Consider the following 25,459-nt stretch of genomic DNA (forward strand, 5'->3'; position numbering starts at 1 on the left):
AATGACTCCACTGATTCTAATGATTAGTTCGCCTTCTGGGCAACAACTCTCATCAGCTTTATGGGAGGAGAATTTCCAGTTGCGCAAAGCTCCCGATGCTGCTTAACCAAGGCCGCAGCCCGGCTGATTGCCGCCTCGTCGTCGGCGACTTGCCCAGATCGCAGCAGAAAACCGGCATACAAAGTTTCAATAATGGCAACTAGTCGTTCATCCGTTTCGTGACGGATACTGCTATCCCAGTCAGAGCTGAACTCCAGTCTCTCAACATCCAAAAATCCAGCTGCAATGCATTCCTGGAAGACCTTGGATGATGCCTGGAAACACTTCTCCTCGGCAGTCATTGCGGCACTGAAACATCTTCGAATCTCTTGAATCACAGGGTTATTCTCGGATATGTATGTTTCTTCGTCAATCTCCTCCCATTGAAGGAAGCCGCCGGGCTCTGAAATAAATGAATTAGAAGTGAAATACACTAGTTGAGATTCTATCGGCCGACACTTACTCAAAATTGCGTTGATGTTGGCGATTGCCGATCTGTAATCACATTCGTCAATGGCCGCAACCAGGAGTCGCACATGGACTAGATCATATCGGCCCAGATGCTCCTCGGGGAATGGTTTCGTTATATCGTGAACGGAGAACTCGATGTTCTCCCGCTTCTTGGGGAACTGCTGCGATGAGATATCAAATCCATGGTAGTAGACTGAGCCCTGGGACTCAGGTTCCAATACTTTGGAGACGTCCTTTAGCCAGATACTGAATGAAACCCAGTCCATCTATTAGCATTACGATCAGAGGTGAGTTACGTTCCAAGAGAGTTACTCACCCAGTCCCAGTGGCGATATCTGCAACGGCAAGTAGGCCTTCTTTGGGAATCGATGGATGAATCAGGGTGTTCTTAGTCACTTTCGTGAGCAAGTTGTGCTGAGCATTGAGTCTAATTGTTTCAAATGTTCAGCTATGTTCTCATCTTAACTGGCCTGCTCGTGATTGGTCTCTGTCTCTCCCTTACCGGTTTGATTCTTTCGAATCTCTTCCGAAGACGTATTTCTCGTGGGTATGTATGCCAGGCATATTGACAAGAGGGGGCAGACAACGGATAAAAAGTGCAAAACAGGCAGTTCGAGATGTATGAAATGAATTCTTTCAAAATAATCGAAGGGCTACTGAATTAACCCGGAAAAGCAAGCACTTGAGGCTACTTATAGTTCGACTTCGGGGTTTGAGTCCCATTTATTCCTCTTGTCCACGGCATGGCCGAACCAAGAATGATCGGTTTCTGAACCGCCATACATTAAAAAGCAAGCCTTGGAAGGAAACAGACTTCCTCAGCTGCTTGGCTGTCGCCTCGATGCACCTGAATACACATGTGCATTTGTTTGCCACTGGATGGAGTAACCCCACAAGTCCACATTAGCTCTGCTTAGGCGCTTTTGTCCATTGAGGCGTCGTGTCAGCCAGCCACCTCACGAGTATCGTTTGAGCATAAATTCTATATCGATATCAGCCTGACCATGAAGTTCAAGCCATCCAAAATTGTGTCTTGGATTCAAATCATAAAACTTTAGCCGATGGGGCTCTATGTCGATTTTCACATTGAAACTCTTCATAAATACGAAGAGGATAGGGGGCGCGTGTTCAAACGTCAGTGGATCTTCTTATATCCACATATTCCACCTGCAACGGACAAAAGCCACATGTTGTACAACCTGTACAACTTAGATCGTCGGTGGAACCAATCGGTGACTTCAAATGTTAGCTTATTATTCCCGCTTTTTCATCCGAAAGTCATAGCCACTTTTACGGTGTCGAATGATCACCGTGAGATCTAGGTATTGAAAACCTGCTCTTTTTTTTGTATGAAGTGGCTCCTCTCAGCCACGGGTACACAGTATATCTCTCCCCTCATTCCGTTTTCCTTTCTCTTGGAGGGTTGGTAGCCGACATCTAGATTCTAGACTAGGCTTATTCTGGCGTACCTCTTACTTTCCCACGAGTTTTTTCAAAAGAACACCTCACATGCAGGTCGGAGTCCCAACATTTGAACGCAGATTTCCAGGCTTATATTTTCTCCATTCCCGTAGTTTGCACGTTGTCTCATCTTTTCGGAACAAAATCTCCGTCTTCAATGTTGCTGGCAAACCTCCAAGGCTCCACCACGACCACGGCCAGACTCCCGCAATTTGGCTTACCTAATCAGATGAAGCGTTTTCGGTGACTGTGATAGAAGTGGATGGTGTTTTTGGTGGAAATTTTGTTAATTTTCTCAAGTTATCGGAATTGGCACAATTCAATTCGAAAGATTGCCTTGAGTTGTATCAAAGTGAATAGATCTCCCAAATAGGTAGAAGTTCAACATGGTGAATTGTATACTGCGCACAGACCAAGTCTCCAGTGATTTTTTTTCCTGCGCGGGCGGTGAAGCCGAGCGGAGATTTCCTCAATCAATTTTTTCTACGACCCACGCCTTCTACAAGCACAGATTCCACCAGGTAGCATGGATGATATCGAGGTATGTGAGGTTGAAAATGACTCTCAGACCAGAATATTAACTTGCTCCAGGATCGGTTGCGCAGCCATGCGCAGGCATTCGATGGTTTGCTGTCCTTGATCCCCGCCAAGTATTACTACGGTGAAGACACCAGTGTACGTGCGCCCTCAGTTTCATGAATCCGGATTTTATTTCCTTCTGGCCCTTTCCTTTCCTAATTTATACCGGCCTTTTCGATTCTTTTTTCTGATAACCTTTTTTTCCGCCTGCAGGACCAGTGGCAACGGAAGAAACAGACCAAAGAGCAGGCTCGTGAGGCCAAGCGTGCAAAGCTGGACCCTGAAGCCGCAAAGACCGCCAAGGACATCATGGACGAGAACGCCCGCAAGCGCAAGCGCAAGGAAGACGGTATCGTGGAGAGTGATTCCTCGGATGGCGAATTGGGCTCTGAGATCCCCCGCGAGGGCCTGAGCCGCGGCGACAAGGCCAAGAAGCAAAAGCAGGTGGAGAAGCCGAATGCCAAATCTGAGGAAGCCGAGGCCCGCAAAAAGGAACGTGAACAGAAGAAGTCCGAGAAGAAGGCCGCCCAAAAAGAGAAAAAGAAGGCCAAGGATGCAGCCCGCAAAGAAAAGTCCAAGGACGACAAGCCAAATGGCACTTCCACTGAGACCTCGAAGAAGGATGCTCCCAAATCCAACGGTGACGATGATGAGGCCGAAGAATCAGACAACGAGGATGGTGATGACCTTGAGGAGGGTGTTGCCGAGGAAGGATTTTCCATCGATTTTGATGCCGGTCCCGAAGAACCATCCTCAGCCTCCTCCCGCAATTCTCCCGAAGCCTCAAACACCCAGTCGGGTAGCTCCTCTATCTCCTCTATTGTTCCCCCCGCCTCTAATGATACCAAATCCACCGAGCCCAAGGCCCTCAAGGCCACACCAGAAGACCTCAAGCAGCGTCTACAAAAGCGCCTGGATGAACTCCGGGCTAAGCGCCATGCAGATGGCCTGAACGGCAAGCCCGCTCGCAACCGTCAAGAGCTCATCGAGGCTCGACGACAAAAGGCCGAACAACGCAAAGTACACAAGAAGGAACTGCGTGCCAAGGCCAAGGAAGAAGAGCAGCGCAAGGACGACGAGGATATGGCCCGTCGTTTCTCTCCTGGCGGATCTGGATCTCTTCTGGCTTCTCCTCGTTCTCCTGCCGAGTCAGTCGGCTCAGCCAGCAACAACTTTTCTTTCGGCCGTGTTGTCTTCGCAGATGGTCAGCACACCGACGCTTCTTTGACAAACGTCCGCGATGCACACAAGACCGCCGGCCCCCGAGACGCCGCTGCCCAGCTCCAGGCTGTGGAGGCTAAGAAGGCCCGTCTGGCTGGTATGAACCCCGAAAAGCGTTCCGACGTTGAAGAGAAGGACCGCTGGCTCAACGCTAAGAAGCGCGCCCACGGCGAACGAGTTCGCGACGACACATCTCTTCTCAAGAAGGCCCTCAAGCGCAAAGAGTCTGCTAAGAAGAAGTCCGCTCGTGAGTGGAACGACCGCATCGACACCGTCGCTAAGATGAAGGACCAGCGCGCTACCAAGCGTGAAGAGAACTTGAAAAAGCGCAGAGATGAGAAGGGCACCAAGGGCAAGGGCAAGAAGAAGTCCAGCGGTGGTGCCAAGAAGTCCAGACCCGGATTTGAGGGCAGCTTCAAGTCCAAGACTGGCGGTGCCAACAAGAAGAAATAATCGGTTTCTTCATTGTTGACAACTTAGTCTAGTGTCTTTCTTCTATTTATTTTCCTTCCCCCTCTCCTTCCCTTCTTATTCTTGCCTATGGTTGCAAGATCTGGGTTCCCCACCAAAAAAAAGAAAAGTGTTTTTTCAAACATCGAACTGGGAAATATCCATCCGGGGTTTTGCGGTGTTCGGTGTTCGCGCTGTTTCGGCGGCATGATTTCCACGTCTCTGTGCATGGGTAGCGATTTTGTCTCGTTTTGTGAATACAAATATCATTCTGTTCCAAAGCGGTCGTTCTGGGATGTTCCTTTAACCAAGCTGATTGATGCCATGAGCATTATAAAAGCGCCAATTTTGTACTAAGTATCAAAAAATAGCAAGTATAGACGAAAAAGTCTTTGGTTTGATCATTTATTTAATTGATTGAAGCCGTAAAAAAAGTAAAAGAGCTGCTAGATTCCAAAACAAAGGAAAATAAGAAAGACAAAGAAGTCATGTTCCACTCGAAATGAAAAGAAACTTCGGTAGGGAATCGACTAGTACAGAGAAAACACAAGGTGGGTAAATATGTACAAGGTTGTGTGTGTTGTGTGTGTGACGGGGGAGTATAGGGTGTCATAAACCCTGCTCTAGTTTTTCATGCACGCCATTTGGGGGGGCGCACTATAGGCATGATCCTCCTCACTAGACCAGCTTTTTTCTGCTCTCAGTTTCAGATGATCGAATTCGACAAAGTCACCAGAAACAAAAACAGTGATTCGATTATCGGTAGGGAGCATCGGCGCGTGCAGCAGCCGCAATCTCGGGCTCCCACTTGTCACCGTTGGCGAGCAGCTTCTCCTTGTTGTAGAGAAGCTCCTCACGGGTCTCGGTGGCGTACTCGGCATTGGAAGCTGTAAGTAGAGGAATTGGTTAGATAGGCATGCAAAATATTGACATGAAGTGGAGCTCTGTGTCTCCCGGCTATATAAGACTCACTCTCAACAATTGCGTCAACGGGGCAGCTCTCCTGGCAGTAACCACAGTAGATGCACTTGGTCATGTCGATATCGTAACGGGTCGTCCGGCGGCTTCCGTCCTCACGCTCCTCGGCCTCAATGGTGATAGCCTGCGCTGGGCAGATGGCCTCGCAGAGCTTGCAAGCGATACAGCGCTCCTCACCGGTGGGATAACGGCGCAGGGCGTGCTCACCGCGGAAACGGGGGGAGATAGGACCCTTCTCGAAGGGGTAGAAGATAGTGTAGCTGTAGAGGAATGTCAGACCCAATTGATGTTGTCGGTAGCGTGGGTTGCCGGTGAGATCAAAGACTTACGGAGGGCGGAAGTACTGCTCCAGCACGACGTACATGCCACGCATCATCTCGGCGAGGAGGAAGTACTTGGTGGCCTTGTCAATGGCGGACTCGGAGCCCTGGTCCCAGCGCTTGGGCGCGGGCAGGCGGAAACCGGGCTGAGGGGGGCCCGCTGGGGTTGCTGCGCGGGACACTGAGGAAGAGAAGTTTGCTGTCGAGCCGATGGGGGTGAATGGCGACCGACGCATGGCGACCAGCCTTGCGACCTGTCGTGTAGCGGCCATTGCAAAGGAGGTATGAGCGGAGAGGATGTTTGAGGGGGGGAGGAGGAAGGTGGGGAAGTCGAATTAGAGGTCTTCGAGGTAGGGGAGAAGGTCGCTGGATGAGGTTGAGTGGTGTTTGCAGGTTTAGGCTTAGGTCATTTCTTTCTGCCGGGCTGTGATTGGTTGGCGGCAGGATTTTGCATCGGTGCATCACTTCCGACCATCTTCTTCCATCTCTCCCGTCGACCTTACCCATCCTCTTCTCCAACCTCTCCCCCACTTCACTTTTCTTCTTATCTCCTTTTAGATCTTTAGCCGTTGCGCTTTTCTTGATCTACCTCTTTTTCAACATGTTCCGCTCCGCCATTGTTCGCTCCCTGCGGGCCTCCGCCCCCCGTGTCGCTGTCAAGACCCCGGCTCCCTTCCAGATCCGCAGCTCCCCCATCGCTGTGCGCGCCTCCCAATTCACTCCCTGCTTCGTCTCCCAGGGTGTCCGCTTCTACTCCGCCCCTGCCGGTCTGAACAAGACAGAGATTGAGGGCCGCATAGTCAACCTGCTCAAGAACTTCGACAAAGTGCGTCAAGATTGTTTTTTTTTTTTGGTCCTCGGTGGAATTCATTGAATCCACCATGATTTTAGGTTCAATAATGCTAATCATCTTTCTCGATTGCAGGTTTCCGACGCTAGCAAGGTCAGTTTGACGCGAGATGTTTTTCGACATCCCTCGGCTTGAACATTAGCTCCGAGCCGAGTAACCCCGTCACCAGAATTCATCATCATTAACACTTCTCGATACTTTAGATCAACGGTGTTTCCCACTTCTCCAACGACCTCGGTCTGGACAGCTTGGATACCGTCGAGGTTGTCATGGCCATTGAGGAGGTACGCGCTCAAATTGTTTTCCTCGGAAAAGATCAGCAGCAAGATTCTGACTATCGCAACAACAGGAGTTCAGCATTGAGATCCCCGACAAGGAGGCCGACCAGATCCACAGTGGTAAGTTTGAATTCAGTTAATGTTTGCAGTAGAATAGGCTAACGCGTTTATTTCCAATAGTCGAGAAGGCTGTTGAGTACATCCTGGCTCAGCCCGATGGTATGTCTCTCCCTTCCCTCCGTTTTTGAGTTACCCAGTACTGACGAACTCTATGCAGCCCACTAAATATTTTAATTGAAAATTTCTGGGGACCGGTGTGTTTGAAAGGTCGGATAGAAAAGGATCGGATATTGGCGTCCATCAGGCGTTGTACGGGATCTTTCGACTCCTGACGCTGCTCTGTATCCAGAACTCCATATCAGTGGATTTTTTTGCCTTTGTCCTTTTATATCGTGTATATCATCTTGAATGCAGTTTTGACGCAGTATTTGGTGGGAGTAATAGCTCCATTTCGCCACTCCTAATTCTTGCAGAAGTTCCTAAAGTAATCTTCGAATATCACTCCAACCAGGATCCTTCAAAGGCCCAGAAGATGGTCCGGGTGTAGCACATGTGGCACTAATCGACCTATCAATTCCAAGGTTGTGCACAGTGTATTTAGAACTTTGGTTGGCCAAGGTTCCAAGATTGATATTCAATGTTTGCAGTGCACTTGCTCAAGTTCCAACATTGAGGGCGTATCTGATAGAAAAGACTGATGTGGAAATGATTACATAGGGCGGTCGTGAATTCAAAGATACATAAAAATACATAGATGCTGAAGATTAGTCTAGGCGGTTTCAATGTTCCAATGTTGTGTTGTTCCATATGTAAATGTCCAGATGTCCACTCAGATAAGATCGTGCATGTGGAGTGAATCTGGAGGCTCATTATATATCTGGATGTTGCCCGCTATCGGGCGCACGAGTCCAGTGCTTTTGCCGACTAAATTAACTTCGACCCAATCATCCTTTTTCCTTAGTTCTTCTCCCGTCGTTTGAACTTCATCGGTTTTAGACAAGAAAACTACAGCCCAAGAATTGGTTTTTTTATTGTCTTTGATCTGTTTCAACCTAACAACCCACTCGGTCCCTGGTTTCCCCTGACGCCGAGACAAGAGGTCCCACTTAGAAGCGGCAACGGCAGACTTTCGGTCTACACTACGCGCGACCTCTAACAACTCCCTACACCGCGGTCAATTCATGCCCCCTGCGACCGGCACGCAGATCGGCTTTTGAAATCGAAATCCCGCCGTTTGGCCCTACCCACCTGGGTCTTTGTCCACCCCTCCCTAACCCGCTACCCCCATCCTCATGTCCGCAGCCGGGGGCTTGACTCGCCGACGAGGTGGCGGTCGAGCTGCTGGCCCAGATGAACAAGATGACAACAGCCGTGTGTCGTCGCCCGTGTCGAGGAATGGCTCTGCGATGGATAACCGCGGCCCGGAGACCTCGTTCACGGCTGGAGAGAACGGGCACAAGATCGCATTCGACCCCCGCGACCTCAGCGAAACCGAGGAGCGGAGCAAGCAGCCTAAACTCACTTTGATGGAGGAGGTGCTGTTGTTGGGTCTGAAGGATAAGCAGGTGAGTTGACTTCCCCCTGATTGACAAGTGACGGTTTCCCCTGCTGTGCTGTCCTCAAGGTGGCGGACTCGGAAATGCTGACTTGTCGTTCTTTGACAGGGTTACCTGTCCTTCTGGAATGAGAACATTTCATACGCCCTGCGAGGGTGTATTGTCATCGAACTCGCGCTCCGGGGTCGGATTAGCATGCAGAAGGATTCTTCTCGGCGACGCTTTCCCCTGGCCGACCGCGTGATCGAGGTCGTCGACGACACTTTGACCGGCGAAGTCTTGCTGGACGAGACGCTGAAGATGATGAAGTCGAGCGAGAGAATGAGTGTGAACTCTTGGATCGATTTGCTGAGCGGTATGAATTAAATCAAATTCCATGTTCTACTTTGATGGAAGGGGAGGGACTCATTGCGTGACACGCTGGCTAACCTGATTATTTTCCATCGCAGGCGAGACCTGGAACTTGATGAAGATCGGATATCAATTGAAACAAGTGCGCGAGCGATTGGCCAAGGGCCTTGTGGACAAGGGTATTTTGCGAACCGAGAAGCGAAACTTCCTCCTATTCGACATGGCCACGCACCCCGTGGCTGACGGTGGCGCCAAAGACGACCTTCACCGACGGGTGCGCAATATCTGCAGCAACCGTACCGTGATTATTCCTTCTTCTCAGTGGCTCCCCGAGGATTCAGAGTACCGCTACCTTCGCACAGTCACAATGGTCTGTGCTGCTTATGCGGCCAACGTCTTGGAGAATGCTCTGGTAACAATGAGCCACGAGGCTCGAGAGAGAGCGTTTGCTCAGGTGGATGAGTTGCTGGCCGAATACTCGCAGTATCCATTTGCCCGCCGACCCGGCGGTTCGCAGGCCATTGGCGCCAACCTAGCGCAGGCCATCAATGACGAAGTCAACAAGTCTCCAGACCGAGAGCTCCAATTGGAGGTATGCTTTTCTCCCTACTAGTATGACTTGATTCCTGTGCAAACATTAACACTTTTCTAGATTGTCGCTGCTTGCTTGAGCGTTTTCACCAGACTCGATTCTTTACTCTAAGCGGATTTACCGTGTTTGATTCTAATACAATGTCCTTTTCTTGTTCAACTTCCGCCTTCTTCTTCTATACTCTTCTCCTCGCGAATTTCACCCGGTTCTTTTTTTCATGTGTCGGGTTCCTCTCTTCTTCTTTTCTTCTTCACTCATGTAGTTTTTCATCAGGTTGGAAATTGGCAGAGCGTCCTGTGATCTTATACGACTCAAAAAATCATTTCTTGTATGGGATATCTCATTGATTGAACCATCTTCTGATGTTTGTGATAGTCTGTCTTTTCTCTGTTCACTATCTAACCCCGGTGAGCAGCTTTATATTCTCAGTCTATGGCTTCATGTGACACACCCTCATACATCAAGACCGGCTGGGCCGCTCGATCCCCTTGATATGGAACTGTTATTCAGACATGGTTGTCTATGGGTGGCTACGGGGCTTGCTGATTTGAATGCAATTCAAGGCTTTGCGACATTACTGCATATTTCAATACCAAAAAGATAATCCAATTTTTGACTATTCAATGCCCAAATGAATGACAACTGTTTGTAAACTAACAAACAGCATTGACACGAACTACCATCATTCCCCCACGACGACTTCCTGCTGCACCGGCTGCCTTGCCCTCAAGCAACCTCGCCGCACTACTCAAATCAACAAGTTGTTCCTCACGCCCCTTCAGCACCCGATCCTCCACTAGCCCAGCAATCCGTTTCAAAGCGGCGCCATCAGGATTCACAGGCACAAATCGACTCTTGAGTCCCCTCTTCCGCTGTTTAAGCATCTCCTGCTCATGAGACGCATCCTTCATAGGCTTAGGATCCACAGCCGTCAAGACAGCCCCGCCGTCCCTCACCACATCCTTCGAATGAGCCTGGCAAAACACCTCCCCGCCCGTACAGTCCAGTACAATATCGACAGGTTCCCACTTTCGGGACCGGAACATCACCCCGAGATCACACTCTTCTTTCGTGGGAAGATGCGGAATCACAAGTGTCTGGTCAACCATCCAGTCATCGCGAATAGCGGTCTGTTCCGCTACCGTACAAGTCACACAAATCCAGGGCCGAACCCTGGCTGGGAAGAGTTTCTCCGCTCGCAGAAGTTGTACTGCTATACGACCGACTTCACTATCCCGGGCGTTGGTCACAAGTATGCGCAGAGGCTTTTTCTTGCGGAGCGCGTAGCCAGTATCACTGCCACTGCCGGCACTGTTAATCAGGCTTAATTTGCGTCCGCTAGCCGCAGCCATGCTGCCGATGCTGGCCATGCTTAGTTTGCGCCCTCCCTCATCCGTACTGCCGCTGCGACTGCTACCACTGCTGCCGCTGCCAGTAAGGCTAGCTAGACTGAACTTGCGTCCGCTTTCGCCGCTACCACTCGCACCTGTGAGGTTGGTAAGACTGAATCTGTGTCCCTTTTGACCTTCTGCACCCTTATTTGCAATGCTGAGCCTGGGTATCATGTCGTCTCTTTGCTCAGAGGTACCGCTGTTTCCGTCCCTAAGGTTCTGGCCACTTCCCCTGCCACTGCTAGCAGCTCTCCCACTACCAGCAGCGCCCTTTCCGCTACTAACACCGCTCCCCGTTCTATTCACAGTGTCGGATGCGTTTTGACCTGTCCCATCGTCAGGCGTATCAGGATCTATCCCCGCAACCACAAATAAGGCTTGCCAAGCGGTCAAAGCCGGCAACGCCAGCGCGGCAGCCTGGGTGGACGTGATGTTCGGTGGTTTCAGCGTCAATTCGTCCTCATTTGCTATAACATAGTCCGCTGCTCCACCATCCCGTGCATAGCTCAGAACACCCCAGACCACATCACCAATTCTATACCGCGGCCCAAGAGGCCGGTCAGGGTCTTGCGGTGGAGTCGTAACCACTGTGCCACAGACACTATGCAACGGAATGGTGGGCGTTGTTTTGGGTGGATTGAGTGTCATTGCGAGCCGTAGTTCGTCTTGACAGAAAGCTGCCGTCTGCACTTTCAAGAGATACTGGTGTGTTTCCGGTCGTGGGGTTGGAAAGGACTTGTCAAAGATAAGAGAACCCGCTGGACCGGGCTTTGTTCTCGGATGTGAACTGGCACTTGCCAAAGTATCTGTGGTATTTGCCGTCGAGGCAGCTCTTGTTTCGGGGACTGACCCAGGGTTGGGATTGTAGTTGTTGTCTTGTAGAGATGCCAGGGAATCGGCTCTCGGGTTAAATGCTAGAGAGTTGGCTCTGGGATTGAATGCCAACGAGTCGGATCTGGGGTTCACGGCCGTGCTGTCTTCTCTGAATCGTGGCGAGCCCGTCGTGGGGTACGTGTTGTTGTCTAGTGATGCGACGGGTGAGTAGTATAGAGCTCTCATCGTGGTGGGGATCGAGCTTTCATCATCCGCAGATGAAAATTTCCTTTCGCCTCTCATTGCTGGACCGTAAGACGTCGAGGGATTGATTATATCCGCAGTGGTATTGGTTGACATCATGGGCGGTTCGAGACTCATTTTGGCGGATTGGAGGCAATGGATTGGGATATGTAGGTGCTGTAAAGAGAGAATGGGGTTCTTGCTTTTTGTTTCTGGGACCAAACGGTGAATTGGTGGCTTTTCCATAATTTTATAGAAAAAAAGGCGTTGTCTGGCGATTTTCTAATATTGACGTATACTTTGCCTGATTTGCCTTAGGTCAGCATGACCAGACAATCATTCGTGGTACAATATCAGATCAAGAGGCAAATTGCCTATAGAACGAGTAGGCTCAGTAGCTGTTTCCTCTTCAACGCAGTAGATGGCCCAAATAAAGCTCTGCAGGGTTCAAGATGGTCGGTTCTTGGTGATTGTCGGTTGGCGATCTCAGGGAGCAATGTCCGCCACCAATGCTACTACTAATGATGAATCTTCTACCCCTTAACTACTTGGATACTTGTTGTTTCTTTGTACCTATTATAAAGGGGTTTGAACGTAAAGGCTGGCTTGGGTGTTCGAACCTAATCAGCTCCTTTCTAGAAGTAAATCTCCACTTGCCCAGCTCGAGCTTTTGCCACTCCAGCAACATACCTGAAATCTTGGAAGAGAGATCTTTTCGGAAACAGAGTAATAACCGTTCTGTTAAATATGATCACGATAAGAGTGGGACTACGAGATGGAGCGACACAACCATTCCAAAACTCGATATGCTGAATGAAACTCGTCTTACTAACCATTTCCCGGAAGCCCTTGAAAACTGCTTGCGTGAACTCTCTTTCGCTGGTTCAACAGCAATTCGGTTGAAAAGGCGAAAGAAGCACACTACCAGCACACTGAATGATTGCTATCAAAGACATCGCAACCTAATGCACAAGAGCAAATCCAATGAAAGATATCATCAAAAGGCGCAGGTTAAGCTCCCAGCTGGAGACCGGTGAGATCCTCGCAAGCTTTGAGGACAACCTCTTGCAAGTCTTCGTTGGCTGTCTCTGTAAGGGGTGTTCCAACCTTCCTTTTGGGTTCAAAATAGAGACCGGAGAGGCTTTGATCGTAATCACCTTCAGCTAACATGATGTATGTCTCAACGCCATCCTCTAGCTTTTCTGTACCGCCTTCACCTCCAAGCTTCGTGGCAACGTATCCAGGATGCAAAGATGTGACAGAAGTACCAGTAAAACGCCTTGCTACTGCCCCGACAAGAAGCATAACATGAAACTTCGAATCACAGTATGCTTGGAAATCCTGAAATTCCTTCTCTCCACGCTCAAACCAGAAAATATCTTTTAGGTCTGTTTTAGCCAATCGATGTAGAACAGAGGCTACAAAAACCAGACGCTTGGGCTGTTTAAGCAGACAAGCAAGTATATATGGTGCAACAACGTTGACAAAAGGCATAGCTGGCACGCCAGTATCTGGCGTCTTTCGGAAGGGTCCGTAAAGCAACCCGGCATTAAGAATGACGGCATCGAAGACACCAATCGCATTTGCTTCCTCGGCTAGTCTGCGCGTCTCTGTCACACTTGTCAAGTCCGCAATGAGCACGCCAGCAGCCCCAGGGCATTTCGCCTTGGCATCCTCTGCGCGCTCCTGACTCCGCGCATGAAGGTATACCAGGTGGTTACGCTGGATCAGCTGACGGGCTGCCTCAAGGCCAAAACCATCCGTAGAGCCCGTGATGAGGATGCGGAGCATCTTACAGAAGGCAGCACAGTAGAATTGACAAGGGTGGTTATGATGGAGTTAATGGTTTCAACCAAGGCGCATAGACGGCAGGCGAGTTGAAAGTTCCCTAGTTGAGGATAGGTTGAAACAGCTAATCGAAAGGAAGCTTGGAAAAACAGGTGTTCTTTAGTAAGAATGTCATAAAAAGTTGAGGTTCAGGCAATTGGGGGCCATAATTTGTCATGATTCGGATACGCCGACAGGATTGAGGAGTAATGTCCATTTCTTTATTGGGGTAACTCGGATCAATCCACGCCTTATAGCACCTTTTGTTTGACACTTGAACCAATACAAATCACGAGAACCCCTTGCATCCCTGCATCGGGTCCACGATATTCCGTGCGGGGGATATCGCACACAAATATCACTTAGACATCCCCCCCCCCTTCGAAAAGAACATCGCCGTTTCGAGTGAGAGCCGGGATCTCGCCGCAACGGTTTCTTCCTGCCCACCGCGGAACCACTCTTGTATATACCACGTATCCTCCTGTATAGCTATGTTTCTTCCTCCTAGAATACACGGAGTGCCACGGGCCCGCCTGCAGCCCTCACGAGTCACGGCGCTGTAGCCCACCGTCAACGAGGCCTACATCTTCAGTTTCCAGGCTGCAAGTGCCCCGTGTGGGCCAAAAGAATCTTACATATTCACATGCATCTCTAATACATACTTATATTAGCATATAAATGGTTGGAATCGATGTGATTTTTTTGATATTGTTTCTCTCAGTGACGGTCAAATGACTCAAGCACAGTGCTTATATTAAACTTTTATGATATAGTAATTATAGTTTACCTATATGCACCAGTTGACTATATCAGTGCTCAAGAGTAGAGTCATAACTATATAAGGAAGATATTTATTATAGATGGCCTAGAGATATAAATACTATAGTTTATACTAACTTATGCAGCATGCCGCCTATACGTGGGTTAGGTTAGGCTAGGTCGTGGGCTTTATGGACTCTAGCCTCTGCTGAAGTCCATTTAAGGCTTAGAGTTACTTAGATAGTACTTGGGGAGTACGAGGTCCTAGGGAGTACTTAGGGTTGATCAGGGTATACTTAGGGCTTGAAAGCTCCGGGTTGATCAGGGAGTACTCAGGGAGCGCTTAGGGCGGCGGTGTTTGTCTCCTCGCCAACGGTGAAAGTTATTCAAGGACAGCTTAGAAGACTGAAGTTTTTAGACTTTCTAAGCGCACATTGACATCTATATGTACCTACCAAGGGATCAAAATCCGATGTTTTTTCCAGTAATATTATGAACAAGAAGCACATTCCTTCAGAAAGGACAAGGGCAACTAGCGTACCTTTGCAAGTTTGTATGCTGGAGAGGGGATTAGTCTTCCAGAAACCATCTTACCTAGGCTTCACCTGCACATGTGGGTAGCGAGTCTGGCCACTAGTAGTCTACATATCGCAGGATCTTTTGAACACTCACTTGTTACATTTCAGGATCAAATCCTTTCAAGTTATTTCTGGATCTTACTGATGCCAGACCAGCTTCGCACAATGGACCTAGCTTTTATTCCAATTTCCGAGCTTTTCCGAGGTGAGAATATATCGATTGGTGGATAAAGACTTTCGGTTACAGTTTAGCATGCGGTGGTTCCTGCTAGTAGTGTACTAGGCATGGAAGGAACAAGCCATATTACGTATGCCCGAGGGCGAGAACCTTAGAAAGTAAAGCTTTGGGAAGCTAGGGAACCGAGTAGAAAACAAATAGCCGAAGTGATATTGCCGACGAAGAACTATAGTCTCTTTTGGGTTCGGACAAGAGTGAACAGCATGAATATCGCAGCCACAAGGATGGATCTAATGCAATAGTAACTACTTTTGGAGAAGCGTGGGCAAACGAGTGAAGAAAAACTAGTCACGCTTTGGACGCATGTAATCTCCTTTTGAGGCTAGAGGTAAGCCGCGCCCCCGCCTAGCTCAGATATTTTCTTAGCGGCTCTTAGATTGGATTAGTGCTTATCAGGATGGCTTCCTTCTGCTGAAGAATTGAGGGGTTAAAATCTCTAAAACTAGGTTTTGTGAGGAATCAGTAGGTAACATGCAAGTCAAAGTAATCAATTGATAAGCAGCTGGCAGGAGTTGACGGGCTCATACATGGATGGGGTTGAGGTTGTATTGTAGTCGTCCGATCGGAGGAAAAGCATATAAAGAGCCATGATCCCAGACTTTTGAAATTTTTTTTCTCATCAACTCCAAGGCAGCAAAGCACCAGAATTCGACCATCATGAAGTATCTGAAAGCCTCTCTGTTTCTCACTGGACTCGCTGGATCTCTGGTCCAGTCACAGGGATTCTCCACTGAGTGCACGGATATCAGTCTGATCGACTCTTGGTTGGTCGGAACCTGTCCTACAGATGATGGCACGGGCGAGATCCAAAGCAGTGTTTATCTTGTGAATAAGATCGAAAATACCCAGGGAAAGCTTGCGGTATGTGATGCGTCGAATCAATTGCCCTCTACTGATGTACCTCTCCGCTAACATTGGACTTCCATCGGTAATAGTGGAAAACTGAGTAAGTATCCACGTCTACCTTTGATTCTTTCCTCTTGATTTATTGTTCATAACTCATACTTATTTAGTGGCTCGTACTCTTCTTCGTGTGATGACTGTGAGCTCATCGACAGTGGATCTACACTGCAATGCTACTGCGATGGCACCTATTCATCCGAAGATGGAACCACCACCTTGAGCCTAGGTAAGAATTTGAACAAAAAACCAACAAAAATATTCTCACCACATCATCTTAACATTTGGGAACCAAACAGAGACATACATTGCCAACTATGACGGCCACTTGTTGTCCAACTTCACAGGCGCCATCACTTCAGTTCCCTCCAACTCCTCCTATCCTGTCCCAACCAGTTTCGAAGTCGAACTGGAGTTGAGCGGCGAAAACAACACTTGCTCTGCCATTGGTGCTTATCTTACCATCAACGATCCCACAGACTGCTATTATCTCAACCTTGGGGTAGAGTACACCTGGGCCTGCGGTACATCGGTCGATAACGAGGGCTGGGAGATTGTGGGCTTCGCGACCGAGGACTGCTCTGGCGACGCAGTGGCTACTTTTACAGAGGCTAATGTCGATACCTGTTTGACATTCTCAACTGGTGTACAGGGATTTTCAATCACTCCTCTGTGGAACTGGGATTAGAAGTCTCATCGGTGTTATAAACCCGGTGAACATGTACTCAAATTTCAATTAGACGGGAGCGGGCCCGGCCCGGATGCTTAATTTGGTCTAGTTTGGCCTCATTTGGGCCTCACTTATGTGGCACCAACTGCTGACTCAGCGGATCTAAATTCTCCGTTCTCTCGTCAAAACATAAACATCGTTATTATATGACACTTTGTGATTTTCTGGTTTCTAATGAAGTAAAACATCGATAGCTGAAACTCCTTGAACAACGGTTTACTGTATCTTTAGTTCAAAGACACGGGATGCAAGAAAAAGAAAGTTTACAAAAATAGGTGCTAGTAGACTAAGGTTATGCGTGTCTTAACTAGTGAAGGTGCATGCATGCATAAACGGCCAAGCCAGTGTTCCCCAGAGTGGGACGTATAACGTCACTCCGGCAGATCCAACATATGAAAGGACTCTTCCTCCAGAATATGCACGAGCACCTCATAGCTTGAAGAAGGGTTGCCCAACACATATACTGAGCAGACGAGATGGGCTTTTGGCCTACTTCGCCACATGACCAGACCAAATGATGTACCCGGCGCACCAGGTGCCCGGGCAGGTGCCTCGATGAGCAGGCGCCCAGCGCCCAATTTACAGCCTCAAACCGGGGTGTTGCGATCAGGTGGGGTGGAAATAATAGGGCAGGGAACAGCCGAGAACACTAAAGGGGTTGATCATTCAGTATATGATCACCGTGCTTGCCCCTATTCATCCCGTTCTCCGAGATAGCACCAACAACCGAAAACTGATTTTCAACAGTTGATCTGCTGCAAATCGAAAAAATCTGACTATATAGTCCCCGTTCAGGTATTCTATATGGGCATCAACCAAGTAACTGCGCCATAAAAGCAGCTATCCAGATAAACGGTCTGGGGAGGTGCATCATGGCCCACACCAAGCCGAGGGATTCTTCAGTTCCCAATACCACGCACCCGCAAGGCGAGACCAGTGGCCCAGAAACCAAGGACTCGACCCAGGAGTCTGAGGAACGACCAGCCCCTATTGAAAGGCGTGGTTCGTCGTTTATGAACTTCGTCGCGTCAATCCTAGGCTCCAAAAGTCCGATCGCGCACCCGGCGGACCCACACACCAACACTGTTTGGCTGCTGGACAACACCGCATACCAGCCTGTACAGGAGCCCGGAGAAACAGACAAGCCTGACCTGCCAACACCGTGGTATGCTGAGTTTGTAGCCTGCACCTTCGATACAGAAGGCCGAAAAGATGTGGGGAAGCTAGTCGCCTCGATAGCAGACCACGTCGGACTGGACGGTGAAACAGGCATCCGCGACGAAGAAGCGCACCAGCGAATCGTGAAACGTATCCAGCCGTTCCTCGATACTGTTTGTCCCAATAGAACCGTTACGCTTCAGCTTGACATAGCCGGTACAGAACAGTCCCACGAAATGGGCCCCTCCGATCGGAATGGGATAATAAGTCAAACCATCGAGCTCGGCGCACCGAACATCCCCGATGGTACAGTAATCCGGCCACGCCTGGCGAATTTCGGAAATAGCATGGCGGCTATGGAAACGCATTTCGCTGCGCCGGAAGGCTGGCTGATTGTCTCTGATATCGACGACACCATAAAACGTACCATGACCGTCGATCCAACTGGTATTATTCGAACAACCTTCACCGAAGAACCAGTCCCCATCACCGACATGCCGGAGTTCTACCGTCATGTCCACGAGGAGCTAAATCCCACTTGGTTCTACCTCTCTGCCTCACCGTATAACCTCTACCCGTTCCTGCGCAGCTTCATCCACGAGTACTACATTCCGGGTACGATTTTGCTGCGCGAGTACTCTTTCCTAGATATCAGTGGCTTGATTAAGTCATTGACGGAGAGGACACAGGAGTACAAGACCGTTCAAATGGAGAAGATTCATCACTGGTTTCCGGCGCGGAGGGTTCTGTGTATTGGAGATTCGACGCAGAGTGATCCTGAGGCGTATGGGGAGATTTATCGGAGGTATCCGACCTGGGTTCATGCTATTGCCATCAGGAAGGTTACAGGCGTGGGGCACATGGAAGAGAAGAACAAGAACGAGAGGTTTGAAGCGGCGTTCAAGGACGTTCCGGCTTCTATTTGGACTGTTTTTGAGGACCCTTCTGAGCTTTATGGATTTGTCGATGGCTTGGGGATGGAGGATCTGGTGTTATAGTGTGCATCAATTACACTTCTTGTAACAATAGTCATGGGTCCAATACACGTATGTAGTCTCTTGGGTGCGTTCATCTGTAGATTCCATCACTGACAGCTTCATGAGATCCTCAAGGTCAGTGGTTCAGAGCTATTGATGGGAAACAGGCGTGAAATTAAAGTTATCAGCCTCGCTTCGAAGCCACATTCCTCTATCGAAACATTGGAGAATTCTACACTAGGATTTGAGGCCCCACTTCCCACACCAACTCATAGTATTTAGTACATGTACGTATATGCAGCTGTGCATGCTCCCTTTGGTCCCGAAGTGAATAAATAAACCCCCCTTTACTACTGTTGACCGCAAAAAAAAAGTCGTGACGGTGCATGATCCCCCGCCCCCCCAGTTGGTAGTTGAAAAGTACAACTATTGTTCATGTACTGAGTAGGGAGTACCATATCTTTCTCAAGTACAAGGTAAGGTTTGTACTCTTGCCAGGTCTGGGTTTGTAGCCTCACCGAGTACGAAGTATTGTTTACCTACATACTAGCTAGGTATACCTGACCCAGACGCTTAGTGCACATGTGTGTAGACCCTGTATAAGTATTGCTTATACCTAGTCAATATCTTTGCTCTTGCTAACATTAAAGCGAAATGCCGCTCGAGTATTCACATAATTGTATTATGTATCAGCACTAAAGGTCGCTAGATGGTTACAACTAGGGAGAAGCAGCCCACTCAGGGGGTGCAACAATCACAGTAGTTTCATCGGCCCCCTCACTCCTTTCTTAAGCACTGAGGTCGGGATACTCTCAAGGTGAGTAAAACTCCCAGAGTGTGAGGGATCAGGGAGGACCAAGGCAAAAACATATTTATTGATCCGAAACACTGCCAAGTGTAAGGCTCGGTAGATCCCCACTATGTAGGTTCTCCTTGCATAAGTTTCATTGAGAAGCAGATATTGGAATTTCAAATGTTAACCCTTGCGGAATCTGCCGTTATGCCGACCCGTGGCAAAAGCGACCATTGCTTTCCACTTGATGTTGATTTCTCAAACTTCTCGAATTTTAAGGTATAAGAGATCCACCAGGAGGAATTCCATCTTTACAAGTGCACTTTAAAATCAGTATATGCCGTTATTTGTCTCAGATTCCAGCACTTGAGTGTTTGAGTAATTTACGGAACATTCTTCTCAAGTGCTTTGTCCTCAAGTCTTGTTTCTCATATCAAAAATCTGAATAACCTTGGTTTCGAAAATTTGAAGAGACAGTCATGCCTTCTCCATCACTGCAGCAATCATATCGACGACGTTCTTTGAGAACCCGCACGGGAAGAAGAAAACCATCCCGTGGACCCCCGGCGCTTCCTTGCTATAACGACACCAATCCGTTGATCTACGACTCAACGGCACACTCGTTGACGCATTCATTGACACATACATTGCCCAGACATGCAGTTGTGGATTGTCCACGATGTCAAAGATTTCCATGTATCAAAACTTCAACAAATAGCACAGTACATGCGGTACAGTCAAGATACCAGGACGGGAGAAATTTGTCGAAATAAAGACACCCAGGATAGTAGCAGATCATAGGACTTATTGCAATGAAGGGTTGTTTTTGGAAGACTTCCGAGGTATGTTTGTTGATCACCCATACTTTGTCGGGTCTCTTCCCACAAGACTTGGTGAGTTTTTCAATTGCCGATTAGATCCATCGTGCTGACGTCTTCGAGGTACCGTTTGTTACAGCTGCAGGTCACGCGTGACATTACAGTGCCTGAAGAACATGTAGCACAATAAGGAATGTTTCGAGATGCACAGGGGAAAAATGTGATATAATTCTTTTCGTCAAGTCATAAGCCGAAAACTTGTTTGATTCGTCCTTGTTCGTTCGTTTTACCATCGCTTCGGTGCAGAGATCTCGGCCCGAGAGAATGAAGCACTGACTGTCTCCTGCCCTCTTCTGCGCTGAATCTCCTTAATTCCAGTACGGTCTGTCACCAGAGTAGCGTTGATGATGTTGTCAAAGTCCCCATCCTCGCTGCCTGCTGAGCCAGATTCGGCATCAGACTCGACGTATGTAGGCTCTGGCTTTGCGATTCTCTCCGGTTGTTCTTTATCCGAAGTGCTCGGATTCTTGAAAGCTTTGGACTCAAGAATCTTGCGTCTAATCTCAGCCATCTGTTCTTCATCTTCGGAGTCGTCAGAGATGGCAAACGGATCCTTATCCTCCTCCTCGCTCTCCTCCTCGGCATCACTGCCCTCTTCCCCACTTTCACTATCACCTTCCTCATCGTCCGAACCTCCCCTGGTTGCCGGCAAGCGATTGGTATTTCCAACGGTCCACATATCCTCCGCTCCCTCTCCACGACTATCCTCGTACTCTTTTTCAATCTTGGCTAGCCAGGCCTCCTCGGTCTTTTTGATATCCTCTTCATCAGTGCAAGCGGCGTAGAGCTTGAATAGTTCGGCATTAATATCCAAAAAGGCCTGTCCGTAACTGAATGGCTTGATGATCTCTTCCGCCCATTCCAGGTGTCCGCAAATGGCGAAGCAGGCCGCTAGTGCTTCAGCGCAGTTCAATCGCCAAGGCTTTCCGTAGTTGACCGTATTCGCAGCGATAAGGTAGGGCACTATGCAAACAATATAGTTAGTAGGTGTGGTGTTCCTCCTGGCTGGTGCTGTACACATACAGAGTCGTTCGCATTTTCCACCGATCCGCGACCAGGGCACTTCCTTGACGCGCACCCAAGAACATTCCACTACCGCCGCGCCTTGTTGTTCCATAAGCTCTTTATCCGCCGGTGAGATGATTTTCTTCGCATTAGGCCTAGTAGAATGGTTAGCTGAGAATTTAACCCAAGGTGGGATGTTGCATACGAGACGATCACACCAGCAAAGCGCTGGCCAATATGAAGCTCTCGCATTAAGTTGAGCTTCATCAGGCGCTTTCCAGAGCATCGCTTGGGGTCACAATGTCCCATGTCCCAGCAAGCAGCCTTGAAGGGAGGTCGCGACGAAATACCGGCCTCATCTCCATCATCGCGGGGTCCCGGTCGCGGGCGGGGGTGAGAAGATTTCTTGCCCCCTCGAGAGAAATTGTCCTTCTTGTGACGAACCATAGTGAAGGCCGCAAGGTATTTGAAGTATCTGAAAGTGAACAATAACAAAACTTCACGTTGACTGCGTGAAGCGCGCGATGTTGGAAGGAATAAAAATTCCAGTGGAAGCATATAAGCGCCACACGTGCTTCTCCGCCCGCCTTGTCCGCTCTCCACTGGCAATCTACAACAAACCATCGCGGCGTCTTCCCGCTTCGACCCTCTCAACTCCTGGCTATTACCTTATACCCCTTTCCTTTTTATCTTGTCTCTTTTCTCCTTTAATACCTCCAAACCGCCACCCTGGAGGCTGCTTCAGCGCGCATGGCGGCTAGGGACCGTTTCGGTGCCTATGCTGAGCCGGGGTTAACACCACTACAGCGGGCGATTCGTGAGCTGACTCCGCCATCACCAACACCGGGAACATCTGTGGAATATAATTGCTAATGGTTTGGAAATTTTAGGCAATGCATGCGATCCTCAAAACTACGAGCCCAATTTGGCCCTTAACCTTGAAGTGGCCGATCTGGTCAACTCCAAGAAGGGCAATGCGTGAGTCGGGCACCGCCGACCCCATACATCGCGCATACTGATATTTCCTTCCAGCCCCCGTGAATCAGCCGTCGAAATCGTTCAGCTCATCAATTCTCGGAACCAGAATGTCGCGTTGCTGGCATTGTCGGTACGTTCGGATTATGACAAATGACAGCCTGGCGCGGGGTTACTGACGATCGCTCCACAATGGTTCATTAGCTTCTCGACATGTGTGTGAAGAACTGCGGATACAAGTTCCACCTCCAGATCAGTACGAAAGAATTTCTCAATGAATTGGTCCGAAGGTTTCCCGAGCGCCCAGCTATGCGACCCTCGAGGGTCCAACACCGCATCCTGGAGTCGATTGAGGAGTGGCGTCAAACGATCTGCCAGACATCGCGATACAAGGAGGACCTGGGCTTCATTCGGGATATGCACCGCCTGTTGCTTTACAAAGGTTATGCGTTCCCAGAGGTCCGTCGCGAGGATGCGGCTGTGTTGAACCCGAGTGACGTAGGTATTCCGGTGGTGTCACAAGATGTGAGGAAGCTACTGACACCGTTTAGAACCTTCGTTCGGCCGAGGAGATGGAGGAGGAAGAGAAAGAGGCCCAGTCTGCCAAGCTTCAGGAGCTTATTCGCAGAGGCACACCGGCGGATCTGCAGGAAGCCAACCGATTGATGAAAGTCATGGCAGGATACGATAACCGACACAAGACTGATTACCGGGCAAAGGCCGCAGAGGAGGTTGCGAGAGTACAACAGAAGGCCAAAATCCTGGAGGAAATGCTGCAGAACGGACAGGGAGTTCCAGAGGGTGATGTTTTCGAGGTAGGTTCTCGGCAATCTCTATACATCCTTTCCTTGCCATCCAGCTGATTGGCTGTACAGGAGCTTGCAAACGCGCTGCAAAGTGCGCACCCCAAGATCCAGAGGATGTGTGAGGAGGAATCCGATGACCCAGAGGCGGTTCACAAGCTGTTGGAGATTAACGATAGTATACATCGCACCATCGAACGGTATAAGCTGGTTAAGAAGGGTGATCTGGATGCCGCATCCAGGATCCCCAAGGGAACCTTGGGCACAACAACCGGAGTCTCCAAGAACGCCAACAATGAACTTTCATTGATTGACTTTGACCCGGAGCCGAGTTCCAATGGCAATGCAGCCGAAGCCACACAAAGTGCCCAAGGGAATGCTCTAGAGAATGACTTGCTTGGACTTTCCCTTGGTGACGATAGCCCTATGCCCGGTGGTGGGATTTCACTTGGAGGCAGTAAGACTTTCCCTTCATATTTGATTCATGATTCAAACATTAACCTTTTATCACAGTGGGCTTTCCTTCCATGCCTTCTGGCCCAACCCCGCCTTTAGCCGCATCTCAACAAGCACCCGCTGGCTTTAAGGCAAATTATGACATTCTTGCATCTATGAACACATCTCGGCCTGCTTCTCAGGCTTCCACTCCAGCCCGTACCCAGTCCCCCCAGGTTCGCCAGACAGCGACTCCGCCGCAGCCGGCTGATCCCTTTGCATCGCTGGTCTCTGCCAGCCCTCGACCCGCAAGCAATGCCTTCCAAGCCCCTCCGCAGACCCAAGCCGCCCCGGCTTCCTCATCTCTACTTGATCTGGTCGGAGGCCCTAGCCAGCCGCAGCCCGCAGGACAGGCTGCTCCCGAGGATGACGAGTGGAACTTTGCATCAGCCCTTCCTCAAAGCAACGCCCTACCCTCAAACAACCAAGTGCAGGTTCTGAACACGCCGCTCCGGGTTGATTTCCATGCCCGTCGTGTGCCCAACTCGCCGCGCCAGATCTACCTCCGAGCTATTTTCTCCAACACTACTAGCCAACCGATTGGAGAGCTTCACTTCCAGGTTGCAGTGGAGAAGGTAAGCCAGAAATGGTACTGTGTCTCGGAATCCCCGATGCTAACTCGTTTTTTTTTTTAGTCATACACGCTTCAACTTCGGCCGCAGTCTGGCCGAGAGATTGCTCCCCAACAACAACATGGAGTGCAACAGGACATGCTCCTGGACGGTGTTGACTCTGGCAAGGGCAACTCGGTGAAAATTCGGTTCAAGGTCTCATACAAGCTCGGAGCCGAGTCTCGCGAGGAGCAAGGCATGGTTCCATCTCTGGGCATTTACTAAGCCTTGAGTTTTTTTTTTCTGTTCAGTTCAATGCCAAGCCCAATGGCCAGGTGCGAGGCATTCCTGTTTTTCCCGACCGTCCGGCTCGCTGTCTTAGCCAGTCGGAACCACCAGTCCCTGCATCATGCGGAATTTCCGACCGGGGGGTTCAGTAGTCCCTGCATAAGTGGATAACGTTAGGTGGGTATATCCCCCAACCTTGACACCTTGATGCTGTCTTTTCTGAGGTTGAAGTGTGATTGATTCTCTCCGATTGAAAACTTAGCGCGTCTTCTATTCTGTCCATAAAGATCCCATTGCCTGCAACATTCCAGATAAGTCCAGTGAAAGTTGAAGTAAGCACTGCACTGATTTATTTATTTTTCTTGGCCATAAATTACCATGAAATGCAATTGCAAACATGTTGAACGAACCCTTGTGACGTTGTAGTTGTGGTCCTTGAAATATTCCTTACGATCCGAGTTTGAAATTCCCGATCAAACCCAATCTGGCTTACCAGGCCAGGTACATTAAACAAAATCCAAGATGATCCTAGCCAAGTGCCGCGGAGAAAGTCATCTCTGATGCCACACTGTCACACTGCCGCATCCACAGGCCTCGTCCCATGGCGCCGGATATTCAGGAACTCGATGACGGTTGAGGCATGATGTACTGTCGATCGCACGCCCAAGCCCGGTGGGCCGGTAGAGGAGATCGATCTCGGGGATGCCGAATATGATATCAATGCAAGACGCGGAAAGATCGCGGAAGCACATTGGAAAATATTTCCCCCCCTCTTTTCGGCACTTCATGCTTGTTTGGGGTTGAGATGCTGATCTCACATTTCTCATAATTGAGATGGCGGTTCGTTGCGC

At 49.3% G+C, this 25,459-nt stretch overlaps 11 protein-coding genes across 11 annotated transcripts; 6 read left to right on the forward strand and 5 right to left on the reverse strand.

Moving 5' to 3' along the window:
* Window positions 1-23: 23 nt before the first annotated feature.
* Window positions 24-1,074, reverse strand: N7466_000211 (putative LaeA-like methyltransferase; the record flags this gene model as incomplete). Its single annotated transcript, XM_057159609.1, has 4 exons — window positions 24-442; window positions 503-756; window positions 827-937; window positions 1,013-1,074. The coding sequence occupies 4 exons, from the start codon at window positions 1,072-1,074 to the stop codon at window positions 24-26; spliced, it is 846 nt and encodes a 281-aa protein (XP_057025857.1).
* Window positions 1,075-2,497: 1,423 nt separating this feature from the next.
* N7466_000212 (putative 60S ribosome biogenesis protein Rrp14) lies at window positions 2,498-4,224 on the forward strand (the record flags this gene model as incomplete). Its single annotated transcript, XM_057159610.1, has 3 exons — window positions 2,498-2,512; window positions 2,563-2,646; window positions 2,764-4,224. 3 exons carry the CDS (start codon window positions 2,498-2,500, stop codon window positions 4,222-4,224), a joined length of 1,560 nt encoding a protein of 519 aa, XP_057025858.1.
* A 753-nt stretch (window positions 4,225-4,977) lies between these two features.
* On the reverse strand, window positions 4,978-5,791 carry N7466_000213 (NuoI/complex I 23 kDa subunit family protein; the record flags this gene model as incomplete). The annotated part of the gene is made up of 3 exons (XM_057159611.1): window positions 4,978-5,108; window positions 5,194-5,459; window positions 5,529-5,791. The coding sequence occupies 3 exons, from the start codon at window positions 5,789-5,791 to the stop codon at window positions 4,978-4,980; spliced, it is 660 nt and encodes a 219-aa protein (XP_057025859.1).
* A 329-nt stretch (window positions 5,792-6,120) lies between these two features.
* On the forward strand, window positions 6,121-6,932 carry acpA (acyl carrier protein; the record flags this gene model as incomplete). Its single annotated transcript, XM_057159612.1, has 6 exons — window positions 6,121-6,345; window positions 6,445-6,462; window positions 6,573-6,653; window positions 6,719-6,767; window positions 6,828-6,866; window positions 6,925-6,932. 6 exons carry the CDS (start codon window positions 6,121-6,123, stop codon window positions 6,930-6,932), a joined length of 420 nt encoding a protein of 139 aa, XP_057025860.1.
* Window positions 6,933-7,999: 1,067 nt separating this feature from the next.
* Window positions 8,000-9,317, forward strand: N7466_000215 (GOLPH3/VPS74 family protein; the record flags this gene model as incomplete). Its single annotated transcript, XM_057159613.1, has 4 exons — window positions 8,000-8,272; window positions 8,372-8,618; window positions 8,713-9,206; window positions 9,267-9,317. The coding sequence occupies 4 exons, from the start codon at window positions 8,000-8,002 to the stop codon at window positions 9,315-9,317; spliced, it is 1,065 nt and encodes a 354-aa protein (XP_057025861.1).
* A 542-nt stretch (window positions 9,318-9,859) lies between these two features.
* On the reverse strand, window positions 9,860-11,791 carry N7466_000216 (uncharacterized protein; the record flags this gene model as incomplete). The annotated part of the gene is made up of 1 exon (XM_057159614.1): window positions 9,860-11,791. The coding sequence occupies one exon, from the start codon at window positions 11,789-11,791 to the stop codon at window positions 9,860-9,862; it is 1,932 nt and encodes a 643-aa protein (XP_057025862.1).
* An 873-nt stretch (window positions 11,792-12,664) lies between these two features.
* On the reverse strand, window positions 12,665-13,444 carry N7466_000217 (uncharacterized protein; the record flags this gene model as incomplete). The annotated part of the gene is made up of 1 exon (XM_057159615.1): window positions 12,665-13,444. The coding sequence occupies one exon, from the start codon at window positions 13,442-13,444 to the stop codon at window positions 12,665-12,667; it is 780 nt and encodes a 259-aa protein (XP_057025863.1).
* Window positions 13,445-15,712: 2,268 nt separating this feature from the next.
* On the forward strand, window positions 15,713-16,643 carry N7466_000218 (uncharacterized protein; the record flags this gene model as incomplete). Its single annotated transcript, XM_057159616.1, has 4 exons — window positions 15,713-15,916; window positions 15,991-16,001; window positions 16,069-16,184; window positions 16,255-16,643. 4 exons carry the CDS (start codon window positions 15,713-15,715, stop codon window positions 16,641-16,643), a joined length of 720 nt encoding a protein of 239 aa, XP_057025864.1.
* A 914-nt stretch (window positions 16,644-17,557) lies between these two features.
* N7466_000219 (phosphatidate phosphatase App1 family protein) lies at window positions 17,558-18,841 on the forward strand (the record flags this gene model as incomplete). The annotated part of the gene is made up of 1 exon (XM_057159617.1): window positions 17,558-18,841. One exon carries the CDS (start codon window positions 17,558-17,560, stop codon window positions 18,839-18,841), a length of 1,284 nt encoding a protein of 427 aa, XP_057025865.1.
* A 1,876-nt stretch (window positions 18,842-20,717) lies between these two features.
* N7466_000220 (ribosome biogenesis TSR3 family protein) lies at window positions 20,718-21,943 on the reverse strand (the record flags this gene model as incomplete). Its single annotated transcript, XM_057159618.1, has 3 exons — window positions 20,718-21,454; window positions 21,515-21,651; window positions 21,702-21,943. 3 exons carry the CDS (start codon window positions 21,941-21,943, stop codon window positions 20,718-20,720), a joined length of 1,116 nt encoding a protein of 371 aa, XP_057025866.1.
* A 303-nt stretch (window positions 21,944-22,246) lies between these two features.
* N7466_000221 (VHS domain protein) lies at window positions 22,247-24,605 on the forward strand (the record flags this gene model as incomplete). Its single annotated transcript, XM_057159619.1, has 8 exons — window positions 22,247-22,313; window positions 22,387-22,474; window positions 22,529-22,604; window positions 22,676-22,969; window positions 23,023-23,286; window positions 23,347-23,731; window positions 23,788-24,344; window positions 24,405-24,605. The coding sequence occupies 8 exons, from the start codon at window positions 22,247-22,249 to the stop codon at window positions 24,603-24,605; spliced, it is 1,932 nt and encodes a 643-aa protein (XP_057025867.1).
* Between the last annotated feature and the right edge of the window lie 854 nt (window positions 24,606-25,459).

Source organism: Penicillium verhagenii (genome assembly GCF_028828195.1).
Source record: "Penicillium verhagenii strain IBT 33310 chromosome Unknown utg000002l_segment0_segment0, whole genome shotgun sequence".
In the NCBI taxonomy this organism is placed as follows: Eukaryota; Fungi; Ascomycota; class Eurotiomycetes; order Eurotiales; family Aspergillaceae; genus Penicillium; species Penicillium verhagenii.